Genomic DNA, 21426 nt, shown 5'->3' with positions numbered 1-21426 from the left:
TGCCGCTGATCTTGTCACTGGAGCCATTGCTGAGTACTCTTGGACCTCTGGAACATGACAACACATAAGCAAAAGGTCCCATGCTCCTCTCTGTTATGTATGATGAGTGATAGTGGAGGGAAGCCTCGCTGTGTTTCTGGTCTTATTTTTCAATCAGAATGGTTGAAAAAAAAAAATGGACACAGGCTTTACTCTTCAGAAAACCAGAATCACCACCACCTGCGTTTACTGAGCATCGTGTGGCAGGGCTGTGCATGATGGCATATACTCCCTGTGACCATGGGAGGAGAGGTGTTTGGATTCAGCACCAAAGGGAAGTAAGGGAGCTGGCTTTGGAGCCAGGCTGATGCAGAGCCCACACTGTGGTCCCTGTGAGTTCCCCTTTCAACTTAGACAGTGGAAATCAGCAGGCAGCATGGACTCACTAGAGGAGGAGGTGTTCGTGTGACACTGTGACTCACAAAGACCCCTGGCTGTGCTTTCTCTCCAAGCTTGTACAACAACCAGATCACTGATATTGGAGCCAGGTATGTGGCCCAAATCCTGGATGAATGCAGAAGCCTCACGCACCTTAAGTAAGTAAGTGGGGAAGGGGCAGCGACTCCTTAGAAGTTTGTTTTCTCTACAAATATCTGGATCACCTTTTCTGTTACTAGAAGAAGCAGTGTCACCATAAAGAGATCTCACTCTAACATATCTGCTAGCCCCATGGCCATACTGGTCCAACTGGCCAGGTGTGCTCATCCTGTGGAGGGAATATGCCCTAGTGTGGGGTGTCAGCACTTTAGTCTCCCTAACTACTGGCTGGAAGGGAGGGTTGTATCTCTTGTCCTTTTGGGGATACCAGAGAAAGATCCTCTTTCTTTGGTAGGTTCCAGGGAGCTTGACCCTTGGTGCTATCAAAGATGTGCCCCTTCAGGCTGTTGGTCATCCAGTCCTGGTAATGAAAACACCCATCTTAACCATTGTCAATAAATATGGGCATTCTCGAGCCTGTTAAAAGTGGGTGATGGTCACTCAGAGAACCCCAGGAAAGGCTCCAATGGTTGACCATCAGCAGAGATCATGGGTTACCTCCTAGGGAGGACACTGGGGGCTGGTCTGTGGGAGACCAGCTGGGAGACCAGCTCCCACATTTCACCCCAGGGTACTCTTGAGGAGTGAGGGGTAAGAGATTTAGATAGAAGGATAGAGGAGAGAGAAACAGACAGAAACACAGGAGGGCCTCAGGAGGGCCTGGATCCTTATCCACCGGCTCCTCCTGGCTTTTCTAAAGAGCTATTTATAGAAATGCCAAGGAGTGCAGCAAAAGACCTTCCCCTAGTCGAGTGTAGACTCTTCCAATCACCTAGAAACCATGCACATGGTCAAGCAATCCTCTAATGCAGCTCTGCTGGGTAAAGCAAGCTCAGATCTCACTAGGAAATCTTTGTGGGCCTCCACACTGGTCCCAGGCTGTGGGTCCTTCCCTGAGAGGAAGCCCCCAGCACGGATATATGTGTGCCAGAAACAAGATCACACTGGCAAGAAGGCCTGGGTGGGCTCAGTGCTGGGAAGGAGAGTGGCCTACTGTGGAGCCCTAAACAGAGGCTAACCAATCATGCATCCCTCTCTCTGCAGACTGGGGAAAAACAGAATAACAAGTGAGGGTGGGAAGTGTGTGGCTCTGGCTGTGAAGAACAGCACCTCCATCATTGATGTTGGGTGAGTAGAAGGGACACCCCCCCCCCACACACACACACGGGGTTTATACAACCTGTTGTCTGTGTGGGCATTGGCTGCTCCTCTGGACATCAGTGTGTCAGAAGGACCCTGGGGCTGGCAGCACAGACACTCTGATGGCTTCTGCATGAAAAATGGGTGGGAAGTCCCAGAGGCAGTGACAATTGGGAATGTACAAACTTTTAATTACTTATTTAGAAGTCGGTGTCATTGTGACTGGGACACAGGAGCCTAGCTCTGTGTGTTCACTGCGGCCAGAGGTTGGTCTTGGTTTTGAGAATTTATTATCTGCCAGGCAGTGGTGGCGCACACCTTTAATCCCAGCAGCTTTTAATCCCAGCACTCGGGAGGAAGAGCCAGGCGGATCTCTGTGAGTTCAAGGCCAGCCTGGTGTACAGCGTGAGATTCAGGACAGGCACCAAAACGACACAGAGAAACCCTGTCTTGAAAAACAAAAAACAAACAAACAAAAATTTACTATCCTCTGGTTAGCTTTGTTTTCAGTTTTATATTAAAAATTATGATAAAATGCCCACATAAACATGTAATTCAGTGGCATTAAGTTCATTCATGTAAGACAGCCATAACACCATCTTTCTCCAAGGCGCTTCTTGGCCCTGGCTGTCCATTCCTAGGCATCCAAATCCAAAGTGAGTACATTGCAGGGTTTTGTCGTTGTTGTTCTTGTGTGTGTGTGTGTGTGTGTGTGTGTGTGTGTGTGTGTGTGGCCTATTTCACTTAACATGACAACCCTGAGGGTCATTGTGCCTCACAGGTCATTCCAGTGGTCCCATGGGAGAGTTCCCTTCCTTTCAGGCTGACTGTCCCCTCGATATCTGCACTTCATTTTGCTCCTTGATTTCCCTGTCACTAGACACACAGGTTGTGAACACTGTGGATGGCCTTAGGTACACAGACATCCCTGCTCGATCCTGCTTGTACTTTCTGCGGTTAAACGGCCCCACTGGAGTTGCAGTGGAATGTCAATTCTATGTTTGATTTCTTTGTTCATTATGTTTTTTAATTTAAAATTTTACGAATATGGGACTTTCACCTGCATGTATGTCTGTGCACCACTTACGGACCTAGTGTCACTGAGGGGGCACCAGAGAGGGCATCGGATCCCCAGGAACTGATGTTATAGCTAATTGTGAGCTGTCCTATGGGTGCTGGGATTCAAACCCAGGTCCTCTTATCCTCAGAGCCAGCCCTCTATTCCTTATGTCTGATTTCTTGGAGGCCTCACGTAGTGTTCCTCACGGCAGTACATCATTTTACACCCCCACCAGCAGCGCACATGGGTTCCATTTTCTCCACCCTTTGCCAACACTTGTTTTTTCTGTTTTGTGAGCAGCGGCCATGCTAATGCTAGGAGTGGTACCCCGCTGTGGTTAAAAGTCTCCTTGTGGTGTTGTAACTTTTCCTGGATTAAAAAGGAACGTAGGTGGTTTTCTTGAGAAACTATGGGGAGTAGAAAACTAATAAAAATTATCTTCCCAGAATTGCTTTTAAGCTGGATATAATAGTACATGCCTGTTCTAGCTCAGAATTTGGAGAGTGAAGGCAAGAGGATCACAAGTTCAAGACCAGCCTCAGCTATATATCAAGTTCAAGGCCAGCCAGGGTTACTTAAAAGAGAGAACTGCCATTGACATTTGAGATGATATAAACTCTTTTTAGTTCTTTTTTTTTTTTTTCTCCTCCTGATACTCCTTTTACATAGCAGAAACCAAGCCATGCGGACCGAATTTTATCTTCATTTTTTACTTAGTCTCATATCAGACTCTGACACTTTATTACGAAGTAGATGCCGCTCAGTTGTATTGTGCACACATTTTCTCAGCAAAGTACTGAAAACTGGCCTCTCATCGGCCATACCTAAAGGCAGTCTGCTGGACCTTGCTGTAGAGGTCAGGTCCTGTTGTGAGTGGGTCAGGCACATTGTTCTGCTCCCTGGAAACAGAGGCCCCTTCCTGCTGGAAACAGCCTACCCTTCTGGGCCAGGTGCTATTCGAAGTGCTCACATCTATGAAATCACAAAACCTTCCTCACTACTCTGCCAAGAATGCCCTTGTTATCCCATTTGACAGAGAAAGAAACTGAGGCCGAAGGCGTTTTAATGTTTGTATAAGATTGCACAGAGTAGGTGGCTGTCTTAGTTTGCTTTCTATTGCTGTGATAAAGACCATGGCCAAAATCAGCTTGGGGAGGGAAGGGTTGGTTTGGCTCACATTTTCCCATCCCAGTCTATCATTGAGAGAAGTCAGGGCAGGAACTCAAGCAGGAACCTGGAGGCAGGAACTGAAGCAGAAGCCACAGAGGAATGCTGCTTACTGGCTTGCTCCCCAAGGCTCACTCAGCCTGCCTTCTACACCCCACGACTACCTGCTCAAGGGTACCACTGCCCACAATGGGCTGGGCCCTCCCACATCAATCATCAATCAAGGAAGTGCCCTACAGAGTTTCCTGTAGGCCCATCTGATGGAGGCATGTTCTCCGCTGAGGTTCCTCTTCCCAGTGGCAGAGCTTGACGGAAGACTCTCGTCATGCAGAATGTGTTGGTTGGTCCTCTGAGAGGTCTGCCTGGAGACAGAAGTCAGCTTCATTGTTCACAACTGGACACTGAGACTGAAGTGGCGTGCAAGGCCTGGCTGGCAACATCCTTGCCACATACAAAGAGCATTACTAGTATAGTTTCAGCCACAGTTCCAGGTCTTGGCTTCCTGGGAGGCCAAAATCATCTACAGTGGCGGTCCCTTTGCTTGCTCTCTGTTGATCCAGGGTGGGAGTCTAACTCCTGTGCACAGCCCTCCTTTCAGGCCAGGGTAGCCCGGGAGTTTCTTTCTAGGGCAGTTGTGGGCTGAGGATCTCAGACTGGAGCCTTTGCAAAGTTCGGAGAGGCTGATCTCGAACCACACAACCTGCTGGTCGGCCTGTCTGTACTCGAGGTTGCTGCTGCTTTCATGGCTGTCTGTAACTGGGAGCCCGGGGCAGGCTGTTTGTGCAGCTGCAGGCTGCTGCCAGGGTCACCCCTCTGGGAGTTGCCTGTTGAGAAGGAGTCGAGACGGGCAGCCGCCGTCCGCTGGAGGGTGGCTGTGTCACAGTCCCTTTCTCACCTCTGCTTTCAGGATGTGGGGCAACCAGATTGGGGATGAAGGGGCCAAGGCCTTCGCAGAGGCATTGAGGGACCACCGCAGCCTGACCAACCTCAGGTAACATGCCTTCTGAGATGGGGGCTCCAGGGGCCCAGGGAGGGGTTGTTGGGAGGGGGTGGCTGGCTTTCCTACTGGGCAAGATTGATTGGCACATGGCTTCTCTTGCTGAAGTTTTTCTCAGTGGGTGTGAGGCATGCAGTGAGGTGCTTAGCTCAATGAACGCCAGGGAGACCTGGGACACTTGCAGTCCCTCAGCTATCTTGACGGGCACCCTCAGAGATGGGGCTGGGAGCAATTTTCAAGCCCAGATAAAGCCAAAGGGACACTAGCCAGCAGGTGGCCGCCCCTTCCTCTTTCTCAGATAATGAACAGCCTTCTGTTAGCACCCTGGCCTGATTCCAGCACCTTGGAGTCTTAGAGCCTTGTCGGCTCTGCCATGGAAAGGGGCACAGGACTTTGCTGAAGAGACTTTCCCAGGTCTTGTCATGGGCCTCTGAAACTCTCAGATGACCTGAGCTGCCCGATGGATGCCCTCATACATACAAGCCTGGCACAGTCCACTTTGGGAGCACCAGGATTCCTTGGCCTTCAGCTCAGAGGCAAACCCCTGAGTTCTGCCTTTGCTTTTCACCTGGTCTCTTCAGAAACAGCCGTAAGCCTGCCCTTACATGCTCAGGCAGCAAAGCCCAGGCACCTGCTGGAGGGCCACATACTCTGCTTCCTGCCTGGGTCTGTGTCCAGACAGAAACTTCCCAATGACTGAGTGTTGAAGATAAGGCCGACTGTGTCTGTGTCTGTAATAATCCATCCCCTGTGTTTCTCTTCCTAGTCTTGCATCCAACGATATCTCCCCAGAGGGAGGGAAGAGCCTCGCACAGGCCCTGAAGCAGAACAACTCTCTGTCAATATTCTGGTAATATTTTGAGTCATTTCCAAGGGTTGGGTCTGGTCGTTATTCCCAAAGTTTCGGAATCTAAATTGAAAAGCACTTCTCCATTATAGAGGAAAATGACATTTCCCCCAGCCATTCCCACAAACACAGGAATAACACATGGATGAAGCGGGCTTTGTCACCCTCAGCTTCTGTGAAGGTGCCAGAAGTCCCCACCCAGGCCCAGCTTTCATGCACCTCGTCCAAAATACCCACTTCACCTCTTGCACTGCCAATCATCCATGCAACTGCCTCTGTCCATGTGCATGCATCACGATTTGGCTTCTGTGCCCCAGATGGCCTGTCACTAGAAACCTGGAATCCTTATACTTAGTAGGTGGACATTGTCGCCATGGTGCTTTTGGTCATTCCCCCCTTTCTGGTAGGTCGTTTAATCCTTTGTTTTTCCTTATCTTTATTTGTGAGCAAGTTACATTACTGAGTATGTCATCCTCTTGCCTCCCAGTGCTCATCAGATCTCACTAACCTATCAGTTACTTATCTTGTTGCCATGACAATATACCTGATGAAAGTAACTCAAGGAGAGAAGGATTTACTCTGACTCTGGTTTAAAGCTACCATCCATCCCGACAGGGAAGGCAGGGCGGCGGGAACATGAAACAGCTGTTCACACCACGCTGTTGGGAAGCATAGAGATGAATACTGATAACCCGTTGGCTTTCTCCTTCTGATTGACTGTGGTGCTTGCACCCATGGGATGACACCATCCACATCTACCTCAGTTAACCCTATCTAGAAACTCCCCACGACATGCTGAGGTTTATGTCCTCAGTGCCTCTTGATCCTGGCAAGTTGACCATCAATAGAAACCATTAGACATAGTTACTGAAAATCCCATGTTCTGCCCAGTGTAGTGGAGAACACATGTAGCCCCAGCATTCAAAAGGCTGAGGCTGGAGGGTTGCAAGTTTAACACCAGCCTGGCCTTTGTAGCGAGAGCCTGATTCGAACAATAATGACAAAAATTAGGAGAAGAAAGTACTTCTCATGGTTTTCAAATACTATTGTTCCTTCTCAGTCTTTTTGTATATTCAAATGTATATAAAGTAGAGTAGCATTTGGCTATTATACCTCTTCACTCTACATTGCATATTGGACATGTCTGTTCTTGTCAGGATCGCTCACCTCCACACTGCTGATGGTTTGGCTGTTGCTTGGGGCTGGCCAGAGCATTGGATGGTGTATAGAAGCATTCCTGGCCTCTACCTGTTAGATGCCAGGAGCACTCAAATTATGATGGTCAAAAATGTCTCCCTCCAGGCACTGTTCAGTGTCCATGGACAGCAAAACCAGCCTGGTTGAGAGCCACTGCTCTGCATGGACAAGAATGCAAAGTTCTTACTGTAAGCCATGGGTCCTTCTGCACCTTTCACACATGTGGACTCGTTCCATGGCAAGTTGGTGTCCAGAGCACCCTCACACTGCCTCCTTCTTTATTTTCTCTTATTGTCTCTAAGGCACAATCCACCTTTGAATGGATGCTCACTATCTTACCAGTTTCTTCTTTTGACAGGTACCTAAAACAGTTCTCCTTTTGCATCACGAGTACAATACCCCAGTGCGTGTTACAAGGCTTACACCCTTGTTACACATCTTCTTCCTTTTCAGCACTGAGGTTCAAAGTCAGGGCTTTGAGAATGTTGGGCAAGTGCTCTGACACTGTGCTACATTCACGAGCCCTTAAATTCTTTATTAAGTTTTGAAATAGAGCCTCATTAAGTTACCTGGGCTGGCCTCAAACTCACAATCCTCCTGCCTCTGCCTCTGAGAAGCTGGGGTTACAGAGGCCACTTTTCTTAGCTTTGATGAACATCTTGCAATGTCAGGGTGAGTTTCTAGTCTGACAACTTTTATCTGAAAGTGAAATACATTTAAGATCGGGGTAGATGTGACCAAACTGCCCTGCAAAGAACGGTCTTTTAAATGGTGCTAACTCTACCTCAGTTTTCGTATTCTTTCAACCCACTGGAACAAGAGGGTCCTCTGCTGGGGACATCTGGGAGCTTCGGCGCTTTGTCCCATCAGCTGCTGAGTTTAGAGCAATCGAGAGGCTCCTTGAGTTTGTTACCAGTTCCTGTCCTTCACAGTAGCTTCAGAGAACAGCTGAGCATGGTTCACCAGGCAGGGCTTTTCCAGGGCTCCATCCTGATCTGGGCAGTGTGCTGCCAGTGGCCTTCAGAAGTCTAGGGGGGCTGGACGCTGACCCAGAGGCTGACATGCAGACACTGGCTCCCTGTGTTGTAGGGCATTCACGTCTGTAAAATCCAAGGGTGCTGTCTGGGTAGGGAACTACCCTGCAGGAAGGAGGGCAGGAAACAGAGCTCAGGGAAGGACTGACTGGAAGCTAGTGTCCTTGTATGAGTTTACACGCCATGATGCAGGGTTTCAGTGTAGATGGGGAGCCTGGCCCTCAGCATGTGATGCCGGGCAGAAGGGAAGGCCCCAGAATGGCCTCTGTGAACTCATAAACAACATCTGTCCATCAGCATTGCTGATGCAACATCTCTTTTCTTCTAGGCTGACAAAAAATGAACTTAATGATGAGGCAGCAGAGTGCTTCGCGGAGATGCTGAAAGTCAACCAGACACTGAAGCATTTATGGTAACTCATGGGGCCTGGAGCCTGGACTCTGCTTTCTATGCATGGTCTGTGATAGAATCTATATACCACAGCACTCAACCTTTGAAAGTTTAGAGGGTTTTGGTTTTTTGTTTTATTTTGTTTGTTTTTTGTTTTTCTGTTTTGTTGCTGGGTGGTGTTGGTGCATGCCTTTAATCCTAGCACTTGGGAGGGACAGAGGCAGGTGGATCTCTGTGAGTTCAAAGCCAGTCTGGTCTACAGAGTAAGTTCCAGGACAGCCAGGGCTACACAGAGAAACCCTGTCTCAAAAAGCCAGAAAAGAAAGTTTAGCCCAATCCTTTTGGGCTGGGGATCCCTGCTACAAAGGAGAGAGGGAGGGAGAAAGAGAGAGAAAGAGAGAGAGAGAGAGAGAGAGAGAGAGAGAGAGAGAGAGAGAGAGAGAGAGAGAGAGAGAGGAGGGGGATCCGTTTACAATTATGCTATGTATGAGTCTAGCTATATCACAATCACTGTGTAAAAAACGTTGAAGATTTTCAGGGCTCTTCATTGTTCTCTGGTAAGGCACTGCTAGTCCAGTGAGGAAGTTGGGGATCCTGTCACTACCTAACCCTGACCCCATAGATTCCGGATTGGACCCAGCCTTCTGTGTTCACACGTGTACTCTCCTTTCAGGCTTATTCAGAATCATATCACAGCCAAGGGGACAGCCCAACTGGCTGAGGCATTGCAGAAGAACACCACCATAACAGAGATCTGGTAAGGCCATGTTCACAACACCATGTATAACCACCACATATCACCACCATAACAGAGATCTGGTAAGGCCATGTGCATAACACCATATATAACCACCACATATCACCACCATAACAGAGATCTGGTAAGGCCATGCTCTTGTCATAGCACCCGGTTCCATGGTCTCTGGGTAAGTGCTACTGACCACTTTATGGGGTCATGGAGTCCCATTCCACTTCCTTCTTGCCTGTGAGGACAATGTGGGGAGGGGCTCCAGCTCTTTAAAGCTCTCGTGTGCCTGATCGGAAACAGCCACCCTGAGTACTCACAAGTGCTGTGGAAATATATCTGGCTGCTGCTGAGAATCCAATGGTGAACACGTGTGAACTGCCCTCATGGGCTCAGTCTGAGGTCAGGGAGGAGCACAGAACGGGAAATATCAAGTGTAACCATGAAGGCTGCAGGATCGGGCAAGGCCAGGAGGGAGTTGGACACAGGGCAGGCCTCCTAAGAGAGAGACTTTAGACTAAGCCACGGAGGATGAATGGGCTTGGAAGGCTGGAGTAGGTCTGATAGTGCTACAGGTTGGAGAAGGGCACACACAAAGGCTCAGAGTTTGAGATAGTGCCCATCAAGAACTACAAGCAGCCAGATGTGGTGGCATATGCATTTAACCCGGCCCTCAGCTCTATGAGAGTTTAAGGCTGGTCTGATCTACATGGAAACTGAGGCAGACGCATCATGGCCAGCCTGGGCTACACAACGGGGCCCTGCATGGTGATTGATACTGACTGTCAGTTTGAAAGGGTCTAGAATCACCTGTGAGAGAAATCTCTGGGCATGTCTGTGAGGAAGTTTCAGTTCAGTTAACTGATGTGGAAAGACCCATGCTAAATGTGGGTGGCACCATCCCATGTGCTGGGGCCTCAGATTGAAGAGAGATAGAGATAGAGATAGATGCTGGGAGCTGCAGAAATATGAAGTAGAATAGCTGTCTATGGCAAAGCTGATACCTGGAAGAAGCCAAGGGCATTTCCAGAGGATGAAGCCAAGACTCAAGGAAGTCTTGGTGATATTGGTTCTTGAATATTAGCCTTTTTCCTACAATGAATTTCTTGTGTGGTATTGTAGCTTCTCCATTTCCAGAACAGTGTGTTGATCATTCATTGGGCACAATTTCCCCTATGCTATTGGAATATTTGGACAACCTTCCCCAACTGTGCTAAAAGCAGCAACACAGCCAGGCACCCAATTTCAGGCCTCTCTGTAACTATTGTCATTAGCAACATCTGGCCAGGACCTTCTCTAGATGAAAGCATCTTATCTGAAAAACTTCCCAGACTTTTTAAGAACAGACCATCTGTCAGACAAGGTAAAGATCTACACGGACAATTGCCCAGGCCAGGCGAATGAGCTAATTAAGCTTAACCTTCCCCTTTCCAAAGTCTTATCTCTAGTTTTAGATCTACCTTTAACTATTAACTCAGAACTAAAGGGTTTCTGCTTATACCTACATCAAGCTGTGACTCAGGTTGCCCAGCCACTGAGTGCACTCCCCCGCCCTGCCAGAAAATGGCAGCAGCCAAGATAGCTTGGACAGATAAGGAGCCAAAGGAAAATAAGGCAGTTTTATTTTCACTCGTCACTGATAGACTCCTAACACTTTAACTAACCACTTCTAAGAATGTAGTTTGAGCACATAAATTCCCTTTCTCAGATCTATTAACTGAATTGAGCCCTCAGTTGATTCATTCTCCATTAGTCACTTCCCCTTTGGGTTGCGATTGATGGCTGACAACTACTGTTCTTTTGTGTGGATCTTATTGCTCCTCCTTTGACCTTGAGGGAATTCAAGCCTGGTGACCTTGCCTTAGCCAGAGCATTGCTACTGCATGGGTATATAACTATAAACCTCAGAGACGTGAAAAAACTAGATTACAGGGCTAGAAGAGAGGACTAGAGGAACAAGATGGAAGATGAGGAAGAGCCAGATGGGGAAGAACAAGATGAGGGAGATCAAGATGAGAAAGAAGGGGATGGGAAAGGAGTTAAGATGGAAAAGAACTGGGTGGATGAGAACCTAGATGGGGCAGAACTAGATGAAGGAATTAAGATGGCACTTAGAGGGAACAGCAGAAAAATGTAAAGAGAATCAGGCAAAAAAGGAGCTAGATAAGAGAGCAGAATAGAAGGTGTGTAGAAAGAGAACTGACTCAGAAGAATAAAGTGAACAGACTAAAGAGTTTTGTGCATGTAGATTTATTAGAGAATCTCTCAGATTAATTAATCTGCCACTGGTAGCATCTCTTCTGGAACTCTGGGAGAAGGCTATTGAGGGGCTGGACCCCAATAGTCATCAATAGATAGATCGATGATAGATAGATAGATAGATAGATAGATAGATAGATAGATAGATAGATGATAGATAGATAGATAGATGATAGATAGATGATAAATAGATAGATAGACAGATAAATAGATAGATGATAGATAGATAGATGATAGATAGATGATAGATAGATGATAGATAGACAGATGATAGATAGATGATAAATAGATAGATGATAGATAGATGATAGATAGATAGATAGATAGATAGATAGATGATAGATAGATGATAGATAGATAGATGATAGATAGATGATAGATAGATAGATGATAGATAGATAGATAGATAGATGATAGATAGATGATAGATAGATAGATGATAGATAGATGATAGATAGATAGATGATAGATAGATGATAGATAGATAGATGATAGATAGATAGATGATAGATAGATGATAGATAGATAGATAGATAGATAGATAGATAGATAGATAGATAGATGATAGATAGATGATAGATAGATGATTGATAGATAGATAGATAGATAGCACAGAGCACCAGCACTCATCTCTCACCGCTCCCTGACTGCAGATGCAGTGTGACAAGTGGCCCCCTGCTCCTGTCACCGTCTTTGTCATCATGCCCTCTCAAACTGCATGTTAAAATAAATCCTTCCTTCCTAAGTTGCCTTTGTCACATCAACAAGAAAAGTAACTTGTAGCTAGAGTTTTCCTGTCTGGCCCACAGTCAGGACAAATCTCTCTCACCTGCCAGTCCCACAGCCGCTCAGACCCGATCAAGTAAACACAGAGACTTATATTGGTTACAAACTGTATGGCCATACCAGGCTTCTTGCTAACTGTTCTTACAGCTTAAATTAATCCATTTCCATAAATCTATACCTTGCCACATGGCTCATGGCTTACCGGCATCTTCACATGCTGTTTGTCATCATGGCGGCTGGCAGTGTCTCTCTTTCAGCCTTCCACTTCCTAGCTTTATTCTCCTCCTTGTCCCGCCTATACTTCCTGCCTGGCCACTGGCCAATCAGTGATTTATTTATTGACCAATCAGCAACACACTTGACATACAGACCATCCCACAGTACTAACTAATGCACCCTGTCTCAAAGAAATCCACAGGAAGTTGGTATGCCATAGGTGTGGAAGAGGGTACAGAAGAGGGCTGAGGAGATAGGCAGAGCCCCGGCATGAAAGGTCTCGGGGTCAGATCATGGGTTTTGACCCTGATACTGAAAGCAGGGGAAAGCTAGTGAAGGGTGTACTACAGAAAGGGGTGTGGTCAGGCCGGAGCACATCTGCTGGAGCAGTCAGGAAGACCCTGCTGTGTGCAAAGAAGGGCCCTGGGCCCTCAGAGGAGTATGGTGGGACTGGGCTACAGAGGGTCAGAGTGTCGTGCCAGGACTGCTTAGGAAACAAACAGAACTTCATGACAGAAGAACTAGCGTGGAGGCAGGCCTCAGGTACCCGACACAGCTGGGTAAAGAGAGGAACTGTTTACCGAGCTGGGGCTCCCCGGGCTGCTGTGGCCACTTTGAAGTGTATGGAGTCATCCAGAGAAAGATGTCAATAGGAAGCTTGCCTAACTGACCTGGCTGTGGAGGAAACGAGGCCAGGAGCTGAGGGCCCAGTTGGTCCCCACCTTGGAGGAAGCCAGTACTGAAGATGAGGGCATGAGAGAGCAGGCCCAGAACGAGTACCAGAGACAGGAGAAAAACTAGAGTCCACGATGTCCACCTGAGAGAGGACGCAGTGCTTCAGGGAGGAAGAGGTCAAGTTAGCCGAAAGCCCATGAAGGCTCAGAAGAAAGATGAGGCCTGGAAATGTCATTAAGCTCGGGCTTATACAGGCTGCTGTGAGCCCAGTGAGATCCAGTCAACAGAGCAAGGGCAACTGGAAAAGTCTGGTATTCACATGAAAGCGTAATTTGCATAGGGTGTGCTCCCTCACTTCAGGGTTGTATGATGCACACAGTGTGTGGGGTCATTTGTTGGGAAGGGATGGATAATATTCTGCAACACGTTGGGTAAAATTTGATTTTTCTCCTGTTCACTAGTCTCAATGGAAACTTAATTAAGCCCGAGGAGGCCAAAGACTTTGAAAATGAGAAGCGAATCATCTGTTTCTGATAGACGTTCCTGCGCCGGATCTTTGACCTAGGTCGCTCCTCAGTCACAGACAGCACTGTGCCATCAGCAGGGACATGGGATGCTGTGCAGGGTCTTCAGCAAGGGGACCGTCAGGAACCCTCCCCTGCAGATGCTCCGACTGGCAGCACCCGAGCCGTGGCTGGGACTCTGCAGAAGTAGAGTGTCTTAGGGGCTTCCATCATCATTCAAAACCAGCCAGGCATTGTCTATACGGAGAGACTTCCCTGCATGTCCATAATGATGTCTGAAGATGAGAGCATAAGAAGCAGAGGGGGCCGAGCTCAGGTCCCACAGATGCCTGCTTGAAGGGTTCATGGGACCGATGTCACCTTCAGGAAAGAGCTGGGAACTTGGGCAGAGCCGACGGCCGCCACTTTTTAGAAAGAAGGCACCTGGTGACACAATTATCTTGAAACCTCCTTCCTCTCCTCAGTACCCCCGCTCCCCACTGTACAGATCTGTTTTTTCCTCGCAGCCGTGGTTGCCGAAGTAGGTCCACTGTGGAGAGGACTCATCCAAGGGCCCACAGTGAGCTGGTTGTCAAGGGCTCATCGCAGACTTTGGTTTCAGTTCTGGAGTCTCCCTGATTGCAAATGAGAGTCAGAGGATGCTCTCTAAATCAGTCTCAGAGGAACGCTATGCCTTAAGGGGACTGAGATTCTACCCAGAGTTTTTACCCATCTCTACTTGCCCCAGGAGGGAGCATCAGTTCCCATCCGCCAGCCACAGCAGCATGGCTTGTCTCAATGGTCCTGAGATCCCAAGCAAAACTCTCTCTCTTGCCTGTGAGCAGGAAGTATCTTCACGCCCTCAGCAGTTCGAGGGTAACTGAGCACAGCCAAGACTCAGGGAGCTGGCTGAGAGCTCTGCCAGTAAAGCGTGGCAGATACCCACCACTATGGTGGGTACGTGGGGATGGCCAGCAGGGTGAGATGGTTGGGGATGTTGCCAGATAACATGTTCTTTTGCCACCACATTTGTTAATAAAATATTGAAAATGCTCACTATTTCTAATGGCTAAGTCTGGGGGTTTTCTGAAGGGACTCTGCCAGGAAGAAATGCCGTGAGCCTTGAGCCTCAGCATGGCCCACTGCAAAGGGGTTCTGGGGTGTCATACTATACAGAAGGCTGATACACAGAAGCCAGAGGCATCACCAACTTGACCCTTCACAGGTTTCACCACCCACAAGGGACAAGAAAGGTGGAGGCAGCCTCCAAGGCCACTCTACCCGGTCTCTGAATCCAAACAGGGGCTGCTACTGAGTCAGGACACAGGGGCATGTCGGGGTGGAGCAGGCACCATTTCACACCATCACTAATGCATAGTGAGTTCTGCGGGCTATTTGTCTTCAGGTGCTCACTGCTGGGTGGAAGACCAGGTGAGCTTGTGGCAAGGGGCACTGAGTCAATAGGGGTGGCAGGAGACAGTTCATGGGACCCTCCGACTTCATCGTTTTGGTCCTAGAGTTCATGTGGCTTTGGGTGGCAGCTTGGAAGGAAGTGTGCAGTTGAAGTTTTGGGGAATATTGTAGGGGCTGACAACCCCATAAGGGCAGTTCCCTCAAAAGCACTACTGTGGGGATCCCCATCCTCCCCACTACAGGCCCCAATATTTACCTAATAATCACCCTCAGGAGTGGCAACATTGCCCTAGCCAGATTGGGAGGAATCTACCAGAAGCACAGGAAACAGTGGCATGCCACAGGTCAGTGATGCTCGCAATGGACCGCACACTCACCACGCCTTACAAGAACTCCTCCGGGACAAAGCACAGGCTTACTAACAGTCAAAGGGAACCCCTCGAGAGGCTAAAATGTGTTCCTTACTGCCCTTGCGGCTGTCAGAACTGTGACCTGGAGCGGCTGGGCATTAGCGTGGGTTTGGGTTTCAAGTCTATCATACTTCAGTCCTCCTGGGAGTGAAAGGCAGGCTCGCCTTTCTCAGAAACTCAAAGCAGCTCCCTGCTTGGTAGCAGAGGCTTTGAGCCAGCAGATAGGTTGAGGCTCTGAGTAATCAAAGGAAAAGAAAATGGGTCTTCCAGTGGTCCACACCTGTAATCCTAGCTCTGAAGAGGATAGGGTAGGACCATGAGTTCAAGGCCAGCCTGGGCTACATGGGAGAGGACTTGCCTAGGAGGTGCAAAGCATCTCATCCCCAGCATTTCCCTTCCAAATGTAAATGACAATGAGAATTTTCTATATGAATTTTGAATATAATTTATTTCCATAGGATGTTCTGGCTGATTTGGGAGAAAACAAACAGTTCCTGTCTTTTTTGTTTGTTTGTTTGTTTGTTTTTCATGACAGGGTTTCTCTGTGTAGTTTTGGTGCCTGTCCTGGATCTCGCTCTGTAGACCAGGCTGACCTCGAACTCACAGAGATCCGCCTGGGTCTGCCTTCCAAGTGCTGGGATTAAAGGCGTGTGCCATTGCCACCCAGCCAGTTCCTGTCTTTTATAGCTGAGTTCATGACATATCCAAGCGAATCTGGAACTTTTCTCTTCTTAAAAAAAATCTTTTTCTTTCTTTCTTTCTTTCTTTCTTTCTTTCTTTCTTTCTTTCTTTCTTTCTTTCTTTCTTTCTTTCTATCTATCTATCTATCTATCTGTCATCTTTCTTTCTTTCTATCATCTACTATTTATTTATTTAGTATGTGTGTGTATGTGTGTGTGTGTGTACATATGTATGTGTACCATGTGAATATAGAAGTCTGAGGACTTGTTGCTCAAGTGCTATCCACCTTGTTTTTGATACAGGGTCTCTCATTGGCCTGGAACTCCCTGAATAGGCGAGGCTGGGGGCCAATGACCTCTAGGGACCCTCTAGGGATCTTCTGTTTGCCACCATGCCTGACTTTTTTTAAAATATAAGTTCTGGGGGGTCACACTCAGGTCCTCATACTTAAAGGTAAGTACTTCACTGACTGAGATGTCTCCTCACCCTGGAACTTACTTTTAAAAGCCACATAAAATCACTATGTACCTGAGTAGAATTAACTTCCCGGTACTACCCACTCTGCCGCAGCCTGCCTGGTAGATGTGGGCCGGGTATAAGACTGTTGGAATCTTGATTTCCTCCTTGAAAAAGGAGAATCCGAGAGTTGTAACTGAGGAGGGTAACTGTTGAGAGGAGGTATCATGGATGGTACTCAGCAGGGCTGGCACAGGGTCCCCACTCTCCAGGCACCAGTTCCCACAGGTCCGACTTCCTCTTTCCCACTCAAGTGGATTCCCCACTTGTTTCTTCTCCCTTGGGCTGAGAGAGCCTCCCAGTAAAGTCAAACAGGACAGTCATGCTCTCATCTCCTCCCCCAAAATACTGGACATCACACCTCCCGTAATACCCTAGCTCTGCCAATGAGAACAGCAGCTAGTCCTCACTGGAGTTCCTGAAGGGCGCTGCAGTTTAAGTGGGACTTGCTGAGCACAGCTGGTAGCCATGTCTCCACCTCACAAGAAAGAGCAGGATAGGGGCTAGCACTACAGGGTAGACCTAGGCCCATGAACTGTTCCAATTGCCTTTCCGGTTCTGCTATGGCTTCATTTTGAACCATTTCCCCCAGTGTTCATGCGTTGAAGATTTGGTCCTCAGTATAGCAAAGTCCCAAAGCTGGTGTTTTGGGAAAGTAATTGTATAATTGATGTTCTGGCCTCATCAAAGGGTTAAACTACTGATGAATTATTGGAAGAAGGTATAAAGCTTAGTTGGGGTTACTTGGTTAGGTCAATGGAGGCATGCTCTTGAGAGGGTGTATCTTGTTCCCTAGCCACAACCTGTGACTCACTTGCTTCCTTATTCTCGCTGCTTCCTGGCCACCCTACAGAGAGCAGCGTTCCTCCACCCCACCTTTCCGCTGCGATGTCCTGCTTCACCCAGGCCAACAGACAGAGCTGAGGGACTCTGAGCTGAAACAGTGAACCAGGTTAAACATTTCTTCTAAGTTATTTGCTTTCTAGTATTTTGTGACAGGGATGGGAAGCTAACACCACTGACCCAGGAAGGAACATCAATATTTTTAGTTTATTTCCAGATGTGGCACATATCTATTTCTGGTAGCTAATTGCGTAGTTTACAGAAACAAGCAAAACCTTGCTATGGTGCTGAGAGGTAAAAACCTCGGCCATTATCCAGCTCTACAGAGAATTCCAGTAGCATGTGATTAGCTCTAGAGGAGGCCAAGACACGTTCACACAGATGGGTAAAAACATCCTGTAACAGAGCTGTGTGGGTGTGGGGGCATCCCATATGATTCCCGTCACCTGAGATGGAAGGAACCTCACCCACAACCAGCTTAAGATTTCCAGAGGCATCGAGTGCTAAAAAGGCTTCTTAAGATAATTTAGACAGCACAGAAAGAGGCTGTGAGAAAATGAGGGTGCTAAACAAGCTTGTGGGGTTCCCCTGCTTAATTACTAGGCTACTTTTTTGAGTCTATAAATATCAAAATGCCTCACAATTTTTCCATTTTTGCTTGCTCTCTTTCTCACTGTAAGGAACCTCAAAGTCGGCTCAAGACGCCTCAAGACCAAGTTCTCGGCACAAAAGAGAATTTATTTGCTCCAGAGGGACAGAGGGCAGAAATAAGAGAGAAAGACAGGAGACAGGAAGAGAGAGAAGGGGAACAAGGTCAGGGTATTTGTCCCAGTGTGTATGTGTGTGCATGCGCGCACATGCACGTGGGGGGGGGCAGGGAGGAGGACAAAGGACTGCCTCTGGATAGAGAGGAGACAGATGTAGCCCACAGGCAAGTGGCAGTTTATAAACATAAAATGGGAACCCCTGTGTTAGGATGAGGTGTTTAATTTTAATTGGGCAAATTAATTAGGTGAGCCAAAGGAGGGTTTTTGATTGCTGGACCCTGGTAGTCAGCCTCAGGTGGAGGAAGTGGCCTTTGCGGGATGGCTCTGGGTGGCTAGCTTCAGGAACACAATCTAACTGTTTTTAGCAGAGCAGAGGGAATGGGGGAGAAGGGCAAGGTCTGCCAGAGCCATGTTTGCCAGGCCCAGGCTGGCCAGAGTCCTTTCACTCACAACACCCTTGTTCTTGTTATAAAGCTGACCTTAAAATGTTGAACATTTTAAAATACTACATGTAATCGTGTTCCTTTTCTGTGGCTTTGACCAAATAAATACCTGAGAAATGCAGCTTAAAGGGAAGATTTGGATTCATGTTTGGAGGTTTGGGACCAAGGTTAGCTGGATAGGTGCTTTCAGGCTCCCAGTGGCAGATATGTGTGGCAGAGGAGGCTGCTTACCTCACAGCCACGGAGCAGAAAGACCCAGAGGGTAGAGATGAGGCATTAACACATCCTTTGAAGGCATGTGTCCCCGTTTCCACCATTTCCTACCAGTCCATTGAGCTACAAGTCTACCACAACTCTCATCATCGACTACCTCTCAGTTAGTAGATCTGCCAACTGGGAACTAAGTCTTCAACACATAAGCCTTTGGGGTATACTTCATACCAGACCAAGATAGTAACACAGCTACTTTAGTTTTTGCAATGATCTTCTATACTTTGCATGAATATCTTTAAAATTTTAAAATATTTGTGTGTGGGGGGGGGTTGGTGTACATGCATGCCACAGCACATATCTGGAGGAGGTCAGAAAATAACTTCAGGTGTTGGTGTGTTGGCTATCCCCTTCCACTAGGTAGGCACCAAGAATTGAACTCAAGTCACCAGGCTTGTTGGTAGGTGTCTTCACCCACTGAACCATCTCACTGACCCATGAACCCCCTCTTCACTGTTTCAATCATGGTGCGTGTCTGCAGTTCTTTTTATGTAACTCTGGCTGGCCTCGAACTCACAGAGACCTGCCTGTCTCTGCCTCCCGAGTGCTGGGATTAAAGGTGTGTGTAGCCACGTCCTATGTCCGCAGTTCTTTTAATAACACATTTCTCCCACATTGTCACACTCTTAACAACTACCCCTTGTGTTCTGCAAATTGGGAGAACTCAGTTGCATTCCAACGATGAGACATTCATGTTTCCAGACTGGTTACGGAGCTGGTGACGACAGCAGACAATGTTTTGGTAGAACTGAAAAATCTTAACAGTTATTTCTCTGGAGTGAGATGGTCAAGGCTCTTGTTATAAATTACATTTCTTAGTCAACCATGTTAGGGGTGTGAGGAATGCAGAAAACCAGGGAACAGTATGATGTAATGCCAACAGTGTTTCCATGGGAGAGCAAAGTTCTGTGCCCCTGCCCCTCAGCCTAAACACTGTCCAGACTCTGCCTATGCCCCGGATGTGCATGTCTGAAGCCCGATGGTGGTGGCCACAACTGCCACAGGAGGAGTTAGCAGCCCCAGGAGCAGCTCCTGTAGTAAGGGGGACTGTATGAGACAGTGCGGGGTGTCAGGGCTTAGACTCTCCCTTGATGTAAACATGTCATATCTCTGAGTGTGTTCACTTGACCTGAACAAACCCAACCTAAGCCCGGCACTGAGACCTGTGGGAACTGCTTCCCTGCACAGCCTGGGGAAGTGGAAGTGCTTTCAAGAACAGCAGCTGTGAGTGAGAATAGTGATCCAAGTGTGCACACTGTCTTGTTAGCCAAGACATGTCTATAGCGGAGCAGACAAACTGTAAGGATGGGACCCTGTCAGATGTGGAGGACCACACTTGTCCTGTTTGGGACCTGAGGCTCCTATGGATCAACCCGTCACTCCACCAGTGGGGAAACTGGTATCAGATGGCAGGGTGACAAGCCAAGAGCACACAGTTTGTTACTGGTGGAGCTGGGCTGGGAACACAGGCCTCTCCCTGGCTGCTTTACTATTCCCTCTGTTCTGGTGGAGTTCATGGTCTGCTGCTTACTTCTCAACTAACCTACCCACCATACCTATTAAACACAGGCAGGCCAAGCAGAAAAGGACTTCCCCAAGGGCACGGTGTGTCTGTTTGGCACCCAGTATTTCTTCAGAAAGCCTCATGTTTACTCCTTCCATTAAGGTGCTTGCACCCCAGGCCTCTGAAGTCAGGCTGATGGGCCTCATGTGTCCAGGGGGCCATCATAGAGAACGGCAGGAAGACTGCTAGAGCAAACAACTGCATCCCCATCCTCCAGCCAGGAGTGTGGGCTGAGGGAAGTCGGCAGGTGCATTCCAGAGCTGCAGTGCACTTGTGGGGTGTGTGTGGGGGTGACTTTCACCACAAGAGGACCCGAAAGAGCCCTCTGTACAGGGACCCTGGTGACTGTCACATTCTTCCATTCACTCTTTTTTTAATAAAATTTTAAATTATTTATTTATGTTGCGTGTGTGTGTGTGCGCGTGTGTGCGCGCGTGTGTGTGTGTGTGTGTGTGTGTGTGTGTGTGTGTGTGTGTGTGTGTGTGCACATGCCATGGCTGACTATGGAGGTCTGACTCCACTGTCTCCTCTTGTTTCTGCGGCTGTGCTGCCCTCTTCAGGCCAGCTGGCTGAGAAGCTTCTAGCTGATTCTCCTATCTCCCCCTTCACATCTCACTTTAGGGTGCTGGAACTACAGATGAGCACAACTGCATCTGGCTGTTTATGTGGGTTCCAGGCACCAAACTCGGGTGTCAGACTTGCTGGCAAACACTTTTCCTAATGAGCCATGAATTCAAACCAAAACATACCGAGCTAAATAAACTTTATCTTAATCCCACTTCTTCATCAGGTCAAAGACATCAATACATGAACAGAACAGGCTAAGGACACCTTAAAAGCGTATTTGGTGAATCACTGTAGTGCTGAGGGTCTGAGTTCAAAGCCCAGTGCTAACTGCAGCTGTGTGTGACCCAGGACATGTGATTT

At 48.0% G+C, this 21426-nt stretch overlaps 1 protein-coding gene across 1 annotated transcript in view; it reads left to right on the top strand.

Moving 5' to 3' along the window:
- The window catches only part of Nod1 (nucleotide binding oligomerization domain containing 1), a 51833-nt gene extending 37182 nt beyond the window's left edge, over positions 1 to 14651 (top strand). The window contains exons 6-12 of the mRNA XM_059257876.1: positions 492 to 575; positions 1621 to 1704; positions 4851 to 4934; positions 5707 to 5790; positions 8347 to 8430; positions 9082 to 9165; positions 13551 to 14651. Coding sequence (XP_059113859.1) covers positions 492 to 575; positions 1621 to 1704; positions 4851 to 4934; positions 5707 to 5790; positions 8347 to 8430; positions 9082 to 9165; positions 13551 to 13623 — 577 coding nt within the window. The 3' untranslated portion in view covers positions 13624 to 14651. The remainder of the gene's footprint in view (positions 1 to 491; positions 576 to 1620; positions 1705 to 4850; positions 4935 to 5706; positions 5791 to 8346; positions 8431 to 9081; positions 9166 to 13550) is intronic.
- The last annotated feature ends 6775 nt before the right edge of the window (positions 14652 to 21426 follow it).

This window comes from Peromyscus eremicus, chromosome 3 (assembly GCF_949786415.1).
Source record: "Peromyscus eremicus chromosome 3, PerEre_H2_v1, whole genome shotgun sequence".
NCBI lineage: Eukaryota > Metazoa > Chordata > Mammalia > Rodentia > Cricetidae > Peromyscus > Peromyscus eremicus.
The sequence above is the reverse complement of the archived record's forward strand: the minus strand, read 5'-3'. Positions and strand labels throughout refer to the sequence as shown.